Source organism: Rhipicephalus microplus, unplaced genomic scaffold (genome assembly GCF_043290135.1).
Source record: "Rhipicephalus microplus isolate Deutch F79 unplaced genomic scaffold, USDA_Rmic scaffold_129, whole genome shotgun sequence".
NCBI lineage: Eukaryota > Metazoa > Arthropoda > Arachnida > Ixodida > Ixodidae > Rhipicephalus > Rhipicephalus microplus.
In genome coordinates this window covers 209,354-221,939 of record NW_027464701.1, presented here as the reverse complement: position 1 = coordinate 221,939, position 12,586 = coordinate 209,354, and the positions used below count along the sequence as shown (strand labels likewise).

The window sequence follows — 12,586 nt, the reverse complement described above, 5'->3', positions numbered from 1 at the left end:
AGCACCAGTGTCTATAAAAGCGTCCACGTACACACCTTCTGTTAAAACAGATATCATATTATATGGACGCACTGGAGGAATTTCTGTCTTTTTGTTCGATGCAGCTTTTCCTCCAAAAGCTGCAGAGGTTAGTTTTCCGGGCGCTGGTTGGTGAATTGCGAGACAGGTCGCAATGGAGACGTCGAAAGACGTAGGGGTGAGGGTGAGTGGCGTCTAGTAGAGCGGTAAGAAGTGGTTGGCTCAGATGTCACAGTTGGAGACAGTGAGCGACGTAGTGGCGGATCATAAGAACGACGTTGGAAAGCGTACCAGCTTGTCCCATCATCCCGTTCGTAGGTGTCGAATCCACGACGCTCGTCCTGCTGACGCTTCCGACAGACGCGTGCAATGTGGCCCCGATAGCCGCAGTAATAACAGATCGGACGGGGCGGCCGCCATGGTGGGTGAAAGGGCTGGCTAGGAGCACTCGAAGTTAACGAAGTTAGTGAAACAGGCGTCCAGTGGGCGGGCATCAGTTGTACGACGGGTGGGAAACCAGCGAGGGCTTGTGCGTACGTCGGCTGGAGTCGAGGTACCGGAAAGTCTACATACGCTAGCCCAGTCATGGACGCCAACTCCTGTTTGATAACGTCGCGCAAAGCAGTGTTGGAGGTGGGAGACGGACTTGGTGTCGTTGAGAAGCCGAAAGATTGCAGCTCTTCCCGTTTAATCGCCCGAATCATAGCACGCAATTATGCATCAGTCGTGGTGGTGTTTTCAGCGCTGTCCAGCGGTAACCGTTGATACTCAAGTTGCTCTAGGCGTTGGCACGTGACAACAACGTCAGCGACTGTGGTCGGGTTTTGTATGACCAATGCATTGAACGTGACCGTGCCGATCCCTTTCAATAAATGACGAACTCTTTCTGATTCAGACCTTGACGTGCTGAAACGGTGACAGAGAGCAAGCACACCCTCTATGTACAATGTGAAAAACTCACCGCATTGTTGCTTGCGAGCATCCAGTGTCTTCTTCGCGTGAGCTGAGCGAACCACCAGGGTGCCGAAAATTTGTTGAAGGTGTTGCTTCAAACGTGTCCAGTCCGTATTGTCCATTTCGTGATTGAAAAACCACGGTTTCCCTACGCCTGTCAGATAGACAGAAACACGGCGAAGCTTGGTAGCATCATCCCAGTTGTTAGTGGAACTCGCTCGATTGAACTGGTCCAACCAATCCTCCACATCTTCACCTCGAAGTCCGGCGAACGTGGGCGGCTCACGCTGGTTCGCGGTGATAATGCACGATGGATAGGCCGCGGTAGCCGGGGCCGTGGAGGTAGACGCAGAAGCGCCGGTTGGCTCATCCTGAGGCATGTTACCGGACATGTGGCACAAACGACGACCTGAGCCGATCTCCAGGAGACAGATCGGGCTGGGCGAGGTCGGAAGATCGTACAGCACACTCCACCACTTGTGATGTAACAGTGAAGGCAACATTTATTAGGCCCAGAAGACACGGTGAAGTGAGCACACCCAAGGCAATAACTCAGGCAAGCCAAATCCCCACAGCAGACGAAGAAGGTGACCACTCATGATGATGAATATGTGTAGAGATAGTATATGTGCTTAATGAATGCCTGCAATATGTTAATTTGAAGAAAGAAAAGTGGGAGAAAAGATAACTTGCCGTGGGCAGGAACTGAACTTGCTATCTTCGAATACTGCTTTCGATGTGCTACCACTGAGCTACCATGGCGGCTCTCCCCCCAGCCACTTCATTGGGTATATATGTTAATTTAAATGTGGGAATGTCTGTCTGCACCACAAGAAGCCATGGCGGCGAGTGTGGCACAATCTTTATGCGCCTGTTCGGGGTTACAATGCACGTTAACTTATTACGAGCTGGCAGCTGACCAATAGTCTCTCGTATAACACCTAAAAACACCAAGTCTGCAAGTACGAGACACTCGTTAATGACTAAGGAAAAGATGTTTATACTTTGGGGCTCGTGTTTCCATGTTTTGACAAAATACTACGAGATATAACAGACAATAATGCCAAGAAAAGTGTAGGGGGATGATAACTTTCCTTATATTAGCTGGTGCCAAGAACGGAGCCGTAGAAGACGACAACATCGGGACTCTGAGCACTCCATCTTAACCGACAGCCTCCTAACCTCTCCTCGTACGAACACAGGACACACGAAGGGCTGTGGAACTTCGGTGGTGTCTGGCATCTCAACAGTTCTACGAGAATCAGAGACTACATTCTCTTCATGAAACTTCGTAACACCATCGTGGTTAACAGCGCGAAACACCCGGACAGGAGCGATAGAAGGACACGGTACAGCGCTGACTTTCAACTGAAATTTTTTATTGAAAACACGAGAATATATATATAGACAGAACAGAAGACCTCGTGACCAAACCAGCCCCCTCAATCGATAAAATTATACACGGCGACAAGGCTTTGTCATGTGCACGCAATCTTGCCACAAAAATAACACATACTTCAAACTATAAGATTCCAATGTCGCCAAGAAAACCGGGCATGAGCAGACGAATGAACTTTAGCCACTATCTAACAAAGATAATTCATTACCAAGTAAGGCGATAGACGGCTGGCTAACGCATTGAGACCCTTTCTTATTTATAAAAAATGCCTCCATAATTTCTCTTGAAAGCTTGTCTGGGTGCTTGAAGAGTACTTTTGTTTTTTCAAAAAGTGGGTGGCATCCACATTCGCGGCAATGCAAAGACAAATGTGAATGCGCAAATCCTTTCAAGGAACTGTGGTGTTCCCTTAGCCGTATATTGACACAACGCCCGGTCTGACCAATGTACTCTCGCCCGCATGAAAATGGGGTTGAGTACACGACATTCTGCATGCACGGGAGAAACTTCATAGTATGTTTGATACTACACTGCTGATAAATCCCAGTCTTCCTGCCTTCTATGCGAGTGTTTACTGCCTGGCAAAGTCCCTTAAGCTTCGTTCTGCTTGAAAACCCAACGTTTAATCTGAACTTAGATGCTACTTTCTTTAATCTGTGCGAAAAAGAATGAACATATGGAATGTAGACAGAACGGCTAAAATCTTTTTCTTTCACTCGGGAGGACTGCCCCTTGACCTCACGCAGCAGCTTATCGCAAGTCGTAGAAATGATAGAGTGAGGAAAGCCTGCATCACGCAGCCTCGCCACCTGATAGTTAACGCTGTCAAGCATACGATGGGGACAACTCTTATTGAGGGCGGACCTTATAGCGGAAGTGGCTATACCTCGTTTAATCAATTTCGAGTGCCCTGATCTGAAATCAAGAAGAGACTTCTTTGACCTCGGTTGATAGGTCCAACACACATGTTCCGCTTTGAAAGACAGTCTAAGGTCTAAGAACTGCAACTCCTCCTTTTCAGGAACCTCAATAGTAAACCTAAGACCTTGTCCCTGTTCATTAAACAACTTTACGACGTCCACAATCGATCTTTGGAAATTTAGCTGCTGCTGCGATAAGCTGCTGCGTGAGGTCAAGGGGCAGTCCTCCCGAGTGAAAGAAAAAGATTTTAGCCGTTCTGTCTACATTCCATATGTTCATTCTTTTTCGCACAGATTAAAGAAAGTAGCATCTAAGTTCAGATTAAACGTTGGGTTTTCAAGCAGAACGAAGCTTAAGGGACTTTGCCAGGCAGTAAACACTCGCATAGAAGGCAGGAAGACTGGGATTTATCAGCAGTGTAGTATCAAACATACTATGAAGTTTCTCCCGTGCATGCAGAATGTCGTGTACTCAACCCCATTTTCATGCGGGCGAGAGTACATTGGTCAGACCGGGCGTTGTGTCAATATACGGCTAAGGGAACACCACAGTTCCTTGAAAGGATTTGCGCATTCACATTTGTCTTTGCATTGCCGCGAATGTGGATGCCACCCACTTTTTGAAAAAACAAAAGTACTCTTCAAGCACCCAGACAAGCTTTCAAGAGAAATTATGGAGGCATTTTTTATAAATAAGAAAGGGTCTCAATGCGTTAGCCAGCCGTCTATCGCCTTACTTGGTAATGAATTATCTTTGTTAGATAGTGGCTAAAGTTCATTCGTCTGCTCATGCCCGGTTTTCTTGGCGACATTGGAATCTTATAGTTTGAAGTATGTGTTATTTTTGTGGCAAGATTGCGTGCACATGACAAAGCCTTGTCGCCGTGTATAATTTTATCGATTGAGGGGGCTGGTTTGGTCACGAGGTCTTCTGTTCTGTCTATATATATATTCTCGTGTTTTCAATAAAAAATTTCAGTTGAAAGTCAGCGCTGTACCGTGTCCTTCTATCGCTCCTGTCCGGGTGTTTCGCGCTGTTAACCACGATGAATGCTCACCAACTAGCCCAGTTTTCCATCTTGTTCGTAACACCAGCTCAATACCATCTTATTTTCGGAACTTGGATGAGCCGACGCCTCTCGTGCCAGATACGCCCCCAATTTGGAACGCAGGCGAGTTTGTGACAATCAGCAACATCTACTCAGACTCGTCGGAGCTACATATACGACTTCAAGTGCAACCATTGGTAGATATAGGCGCACTCGATTTATTTACACACAAGCTACACACCACAACACTGCAAGTTTAGTATGTGCCACAGTGTTTATGAAGCGCGTCGTTCCATTTATCGCAAGCGTGGCGAAGCGACGTCCTGAACGGCCATGCTAGCAGGTGCTCCGTAGTTCAAACGCGAAACTTCTCAAGACGAGTTCAGCTCTCAGAATCTTTGGGTTATAGGGGTGAGGCTTCCTAAGGTCAAGCCATGTTCCTTGTCCGTTGGTGTGACACGATAGTACTGGAAGCACTTGGTAGAGGGCGGGGCGCTGCCAGCTCTCGTTCTTGGCACGTGCTGCGTTTTGAAAGGATACCGCTAGAGGTGTAGCTCTCTCTCTTATTCGACAGTGGCGGTCATGGAGAGCCCGGTAAAGGGCGGGGCGGCGCGTGCGCTCACTCTTTGCGCGTGCTGCGGTTTGAGGGAAGACCGCTAGGGGTGCGGCTCTCTGTCTCTTTCGACAACAGCGGTCATGGAGTGCACAGCGTAGCTGCGTGGCAACGCAGTCCACAGCTTCGGGCTCGCAGAGCAGCTGCAGCATGGCAGCGCAGACAAGCGGATCCAGACTTGTGGGATCGCGAAGCTGTAGTGAAACTGCAGCGCCGGTAAACCAACCCGGAGCTGAGGGCTCGCAAAGCTGTAGCGGCACACAAACGTCGGCAAGCTGATTCAGAGGCGGCGAGGGCTCGCGCAGCTGCGCTGAATCGGTAGCATCAGCAATGAACGGGGAAATTCACAGTTAATAATTCTCCGGAACAAGCCATCATCATTCACTTCGTGAATATAATGTAATTTTTTTCCTATCTTCAAAGTTTGTGCAATTTTCTTGTGAAATATTGAGAAGATTTTACTCGCCGGTTCACTATGTCTTTAGCATGGGTATCACAAACCGCGGAAGTCACTTTATCAGACACGTACTATTGCGACGTCAAGAAAAGTGAACAGTGGAGAGCGTGTCTTTCGACTCAGTCAATATACGACATGCCTTTACTGAAGTTAGGCAAAACCTGCTCTGTGAGCCAGCGTCATCGTACATCGCTAGAATTCCGCTCCAACTCGCACTTGGACCACGTGTGTTTATCGATTGACTGTCATGTGTGGTCCTAGGTAGGAACATGCCCTCGGTACGAAAGTGTCAGGCATAACGTGATCTTAAAGTGCAACGGGGACGCCAGCTGAAACACAGAACATATTTTTCCGGCGACAGTCAAATCATGTCGCCGTTCAACTGATTCGCAATACACGCTTTCCGCTCTTCACGCTTCTTAGCATCCAGATATTACGAGGCTACATTTGCGCTCAATAGTGCAGTGTGTGCATGGAAGCTTGAGTCGTGATATCTTCTACATTTGCATTCAGCGTGTGAAAGAGTATGGCAGTCGGGGTCACATATTATAGGCCTACTGCGTGCGAATTACTGCTGCAAATAAAAAAAAGAAACTGGTGTTACGCTGCAATACATGCAGTGGAGTTACTTACTTATACACAGAACCCATAGTGTTTTCATTGGAATGCAAATATTCAGTGGCTGCGGAATTTGATGCTTCCTTACGGGCTGAATGTTTCCACATCCACAGACGGCACAATGCCCCAGTGGTCAAGTGGCTAAGATACTCGGCTGCTGACCCGCAGGTCGTGAGATTGAATCCCGGCTGTAGTGCCTGCATTTTCGATGCAGGCGATAATGTTGTAGGCCTGTGCGCTCCGATTTGGGTGCACGTTGGAGAACCTCACGGGGTCAAAATTTCTGGAGGCCTCTACTACGGCGTCTTATTATTATATCGTGATTTCGAAACGTTAAACCCTAAGGATTAATCAATAGGACGACAAGGCACAAAGGTGTAAAGACTTCTTGTAAGCGGGAGGGACGCGCATATGCGCTTTCTCGTATTTAAACCCAAGCGAGCCGCTTCTATTGTTCACTTGACTTAACACGTACACGCCTTGCCAGTTCCGAACAAATGGGAGTCTGAGTGCTGAAGTGTGCGCAAGAGCCGAGATGATGGGGGGCGAGATAGGTGTGCTCTGGTGTATAACGCTGTCACTTAAGTATATTCGTTTCAATCAGTCTTTGAATTTGGCAGAAGGCAGATGACAGCTACAGGAACTCTTGAACTCTAAAAACATTTGTAAACGTCCTGAAGTCACTTGATGCAACCTTCTGCTCCCGCCCCTTCAATATTGAAAGCTCCAATGAATATTTCTTGGAATGCTGCAACCAAGCACTCACGAGGCACTTTCAGTCTGAAGTTCAATTATTTACAGCACAAAGCCTCACGACCTTTTTTGCGGCGAGAGGTGATAACCGTTAACTAATTTGCTGTGGAAATTCATGGTGCAGTATGATGTCGAGCACCTCAGCACGCAGGACGCATGTAGGATGCCAATCATCATCTCGCACTGGGAGGATAACATGCAGGGTGTCCTGAAAGCCCGCAATTCGATAAAGTACCACACCCTTGCTGTCCCCACGATGGAACCTCTCGCAACGGAACCGTTCCCTGAAGAGAATCACCTGATCAGGACAGTTTTTTCAATAAGTTACTTGAAACTTGCTTTGTGGTCAACGCCACAGCAATACACCAACAAATGCGGCACAGCTATGTAGCGTGCATCTATTCGTTGAGACTGGCGCTTGGCTTTGAATGTGAGTGCCTACAGTAGGTAAACATATTCAGGTAACACAATGTAAGATACGCCTTCAAAGTCTTCATCACTCAGGCAGGTGAAATAACACGGTACCACAATCCACCTGATCAACTTGGAAGTACTTCTTGAGTGGCTTGTTGGTGAAGCGTCTTGATAGGTAGGCCAAGTGTTTTACATCAAGGAAGAGCATTGAGGTTTTTAACCCATACTGTGTGTAAATTGGCCACTTTTTCTTGACAACGTAAAACATGCCCGTCTGTCTGATGAAGTGGAATGATCACCTTCTAGCTGGCTACTTCAAATAATTTTTTTACAACGAGTAGATTATAATAGAATGTTTCAGATAAACAGTGGTATCGATTATTCTTACTCCTCGGAGTAATTTGACCACGTTATCAGAGATCTCACACAAATTAGTGAGGCACCTAGCCTCTGTAAAGGGCTTTAGGGCTTTTCATAATCTAATGTGCTTAATATATATATATATATATATATATATATATATATATATATATATATATATATATATATACATATATATATATATATATATATATATATATATATATATATATATATATATTTATATATATATGTATGTATATATATATATGTATAGAACTTTTGAGTAATTGCATTGTTTGAGTTGTGTTAAATTATGATGTACCGCTATCTTGTGTTTACATTTTTAATGTTTGTATGAAAGCACGTATAAGTATATTTCATGTAAACAGTTCCAAAAGCAAGTTTAGCAAAATACACACGTCGGCATGTGTTTGTAAATAAAACCTTGCTCTTTCTTTGCATTCGTACCCACTCATTGTGATAAAATATGCTATTTTCATTTTGTGTTCATTAGCTGATTGCAGTTACCGAACTTTAGTATAAAGAATTCGGGCCAATATTAGGGGAAGTATTTCCCCGCATGCCTCAACTTATCCTGATCTTGCTTACATATAGAAAGATTTAATGTCCTGAAAACACCTGTTTAATAGTTGAAATATTTTAGCTTAAGGAACCGCATAAAATAGAAAAATGCTTACGTTGCCACACAAATGTCTTATTTCATGTGTATCTGGCATTGCCGCGACAGTTTCAAAACGTGAGCTACATTATGTATTTAACTGTGCAATTACCTCGGCATAACTTAGATCGTATGTTAAAGACATGTGGGGCATACACTTACGCAGTAAGGTCCAAAAAGTCACTTTAGAGCGGAAGACAGCAAGCTTTACAAACAATGCCCCCACCCTCTCACACTGTCACCTAGGCTTACCTATTTTTTTGTGGACTGTAAATGTTGCACCCTGATCACCTTCAGAAGTTGTGCTCAAAATTGCGTATAAATGTTCTTCTGTAGGCCTGAAACACAAGTCCAGAACATATCTCAATAAACAAATATTCTACAATAATACGAGTAAGGCCATTATAGCACCACAACATTACCTAAAATAATTCATTTTACATATTGTCAGGGTCTTAACTGCCATCCTTAGGCAGAAAGAAATATGTTATTTCAGTTCACATGAAATAAATGTTGAATAAACTATACTACTGCATTTTCAAAGTTTTATTGAAATCAAGCTATAAGTTTTCTGAGAAATTCGAGTATTACCCGTGGTTTTTCAATTATGCCTCATTATGCCTCGGCCAAACACGTCCGTGACGGCGTTTGCGGACTTGTTCGGCCGTCCAGTGCTTCGCAAACTACGGGCCAAACAGCGCTTGCGTACTAGGGCCAAGGAGAATGGTTAAACTACACCAGTTATATCGAAGATGTGGTCGACCTTTTCCGGCGTGTCAACTCAGCCATGACAGAAGTCGAGAAGATCAAACACATCTTGACAGCCGTGACTGGCAACGCATTTTATATGCTTTTCGCCAAGAGCCCGAAAATTGTAGCGGAAGTGATCTAACATTGTCAGAACTATGACGAGCTCTCGAAACAGCGTGACACCACTCGTCGCGCCAGCGCGCCGTGTGCAACAATCTCCGCTTTAACGGCAGCTGGCATTGCAGTAGATCGCAACACTTTGCTTCTCGAGATCAAGCAATTTGTACGAGAAGAGGTCGCACGCCAGTTGTCCCTTATGTCTTATACCTCCGAAGGTGCCCTATCTATTTTCGCGCCATCATTACAGTGAGCCGTCCAGGAGCAAGTGTCCGAGGGGCTATCAACAGCTCACGCGTCCCCTGTGGCTGCTCCACTGACCTACGCCAAAGCATTGAACGAAACCCGACGTCCGCCTGTCGTGAACGCCTACTTCCACTTGCTCCTTTGTAATTTCACCTGAGCCTACGCACCAGGCTGCCCTTCCTTTCTCCTGACCACCACCACCACGCTTTCAGAACCCTTTGCGCACTCGAGACGACCATCCCTTATGCTTCGCCTGTGGATATGTGGGTCACGTGCGCGCTTGGGTTGACTGCGAGAGTTTTTCCTGCGTGACGACATCCGGCCCAACACTTGAGATCTCCCACCATAACCTGAGCCAGCTGCATTAAGGAAGCCTGCAACCTTGGACAAATTTTCACCTCGCCGGAAGCTCAACTTACACCAGTCACCTTCACATCAACGCCGTACCCATTCTCCTATGCTACGTATACTTCACCCTGTCCCTGAGAAAAACAAGGAGCCGCAGTCGTGGGGGCAAAAACTGCGGATCCTTCCAACTCCACAAGGCCTTGTTTTTCGCCGCTGTTACGCCTTCGAGGCCACACCGAACGTCAATGCCTCTGCAAAGGCAATCTCTGTCAAGGCCAGCGGTGGAACCCGCCTGACGCGATCAACTCAAGGACATCGTCAAGTGGCGGTGCCAGCCTGTCACGCAACGCACAACGAGCTCCCTCAGCCCACGAGCCCGTTGAAGCAATGGGCGCCTTCTAGTCTGGCGAGTCTTACGCAATGCGTGGCAACGTCGCTCGTCCTTGGGTGCAACCGCGTGCAGGGACTCAGGATTAGATGAGCATGATGCGGCCCAGTGGCATGCCGCAATGGAGGATTCTGACAATCCGGCCAGCGGCGTTTCTGGTTGGACATTGGTGACTCAAATGATCCATCCGTCGCCTTTAAAAAAAGCCTTGTGGCGCGTCGCCAGCAGTAGACCTATGCGTCAGTGAGCCTCTCGATGCTTCGAGCCCTTTCGCTGTTGCTGAGGCCAGTGGCCTTGGCAGCGGCGAGTTTCGTGGGGCCCATCGTAACCTGGTCAATGGTGCGCTTCGTAACTGCTTGCAAGAGAAGACAACTCGGCTCTTCGAGTCCCTACGCTGTCGGCCCCAGTGCCGAATTTGTGACGCCTCTATTTATATGCTGTACATCATCATCATCAGCCTGACTACGTCCACTGCAGGACAAAGGCCTCTCCCATGTTCCGCCAGTTAACCCGGTCCTGTGCTTGCTGCTTCCAATTTATACCCGCAAACTTCTTAATTTCATCTGCCCACCTAACTTTCTGTCTCCCCCTAACCCGCTTCCCTTCTCTGGGAATCCAGTCAGTTACCCTTAATGACCAGCGGTTATCCTGTCTACGCGCTACATGCCCTGCCCATGTCCATTTCTTCTTCTTGATTTCAGCTATGATATCCTTAACCCCCGTTTGTTCCCTAATCCACTCTGCTATCTTCTTGTCTCTTAAGGTTACACCTACCATTTTTCTTTCCATTGCTCGCTGCGTCGTCCTCAATTTAAGCTGAACCCTCTTTGTAAGTCTCCAGGTTTCTGCTCCGTAGCTAAGTACCGGCAAGATACAGCTGTTATATACCTTCCTCTTGAGGGATAGTGGCAATCTACCTGTCATAATTTGAGAGTGCTTGCCGAATGTGCTCCACCCCATTTTTATTCTTCTAGTTACTTCAATCTCGTGGTTCGGCTCTGCGGTTATTACCTGCCCTAAGTAGACATAGTCTTTTACAACTTCAAGTGCACTATTACCTATCTCGAAGCGCTGCTCTTTGCCGAGATTGTTGTACATTACTTTCGTTTTCTGCAGATTAATTTTAAGACCCACTTTTCTGCTCTCCTTGTCTAACTCCGTAATCATGAGTTGCAATTCGTCCCCCGAGTTACTCAGCAATGCAATGTCATCGGCGAAGCGCAGGTTACTAAGGTATTCTCCATTGACTCTTATCCCTAACTGTTCACATTCTAGGCTTCTGAAAACTTCCTGTAAGCACGCGGTAAACAGCATTGGGGAAATTGTGTCCCCCTGCCTTACACCCTTCTTGATTGGTATTCTGTTGCTTTCTCTATGAAGCACTATGGTAGCAGTTGATCCCCTGTAGATTTCTTCCAAAATGTTTATATATACTTTATCTACGCCCTGATTCCGCAGTGTTTGCATGACGGCTGATATTTCTACTGAATCAAACGCCTTCTCGTAATCTATGAAGGCTATGTATGGTGGTTGGTTATACTCTGAGCATTTCTCTATTACCTGATTGATAGTATGAATGTGGTCAATTGTTGAGTAGCCTGTTCGAAATCCTGCTTGTTCCTTTGGTTGATTGAATTCTAATGTTTTCTTTACTCTGTTAGCAATTACCTTTGTAAATAGCTTGTATACTACAGAGAGCAAGCTGATCGGCCTGTAATTCTTCAAGTCCTTGTCATCTCCTTTCTTATGTATTAAGATGATGTTAGCGTTCTTCCAAGACTCTGGTACTCTTCCCGCCAGGAGACACCTCGTAAACAGGGTGGCCAGTTTTTCTAACACAATCTGTCCTCCATCTTTCAGCAGATCTGATGTTACCTGATCCTCACCAGCAGCTTTGCCCCTTTGCATGCTCTCCAAAGCTTTTCTGCTGTACATCAACCTTGCCTTAATTCACCGTCGTCTCGTCCGCTCGCCCATCAACTCAGCGCAGAAGCAGTCGCGAGCTCAAGCAGTCGCGACCTACGCCACCAATCGGCTGGTGACCTTGGCGGTGAAGTTCGGAGCAGTGGCGTCTTCGGGACAGTGTTGGGGTCTCACCTTCGTGACAGTAGTGACAGCGGTGGGATCGGCCGGCGTCAGCGACATCGATGCAGTAAGTGCCTGATGTTTTCTCCTCAGTTCACCAGACTACTTTAGCACACGTTATAGTAGTTTAGAGAAGGGCTGTGCGGTGCATTATAGTGAGCTTTGATCGTTTCAAGCAAAGTCTAAGCACTTTGAAAGCAAAGTTAAAACGGAAGGTGTAAACACGGCAGAGGTAAAATCGCTCGCGCGTCTTGCTAGTAGATATATAGTGGGTACGGCAAGTAGATGTTTAACAGGGGCAAAAAGCAAGAGGCTAGAATGAACGAGGTAGAACCTTAAAATGAAGGAACTGGTCAAAATTTGTGAGGAACTTGGCCTTATTTTGGGCCGTGCGTAACAAAAGCAAGCGATACTT

General features: G+C 46.5%; 1 protein-coding gene across 1 annotated transcript in view; it reads right to left on the bottom strand.

Moving 5' to 3' along the window:
- LOC142790832 (uncharacterized) overlaps positions 1-12,586 on the bottom strand; it is a 281,160-nt gene that overhangs the window by 167,737 nt on the left and 100,837 nt on the right. The window contains exon 3 of the mRNA XM_075885356.1: positions 8,490-8,575. Coding sequence (XP_075741471.1) covers positions 8,490-8,575 — 86 coding nt within the window. The remainder of the gene's footprint in view (positions 1-8,489; positions 8,576-12,586) is intronic.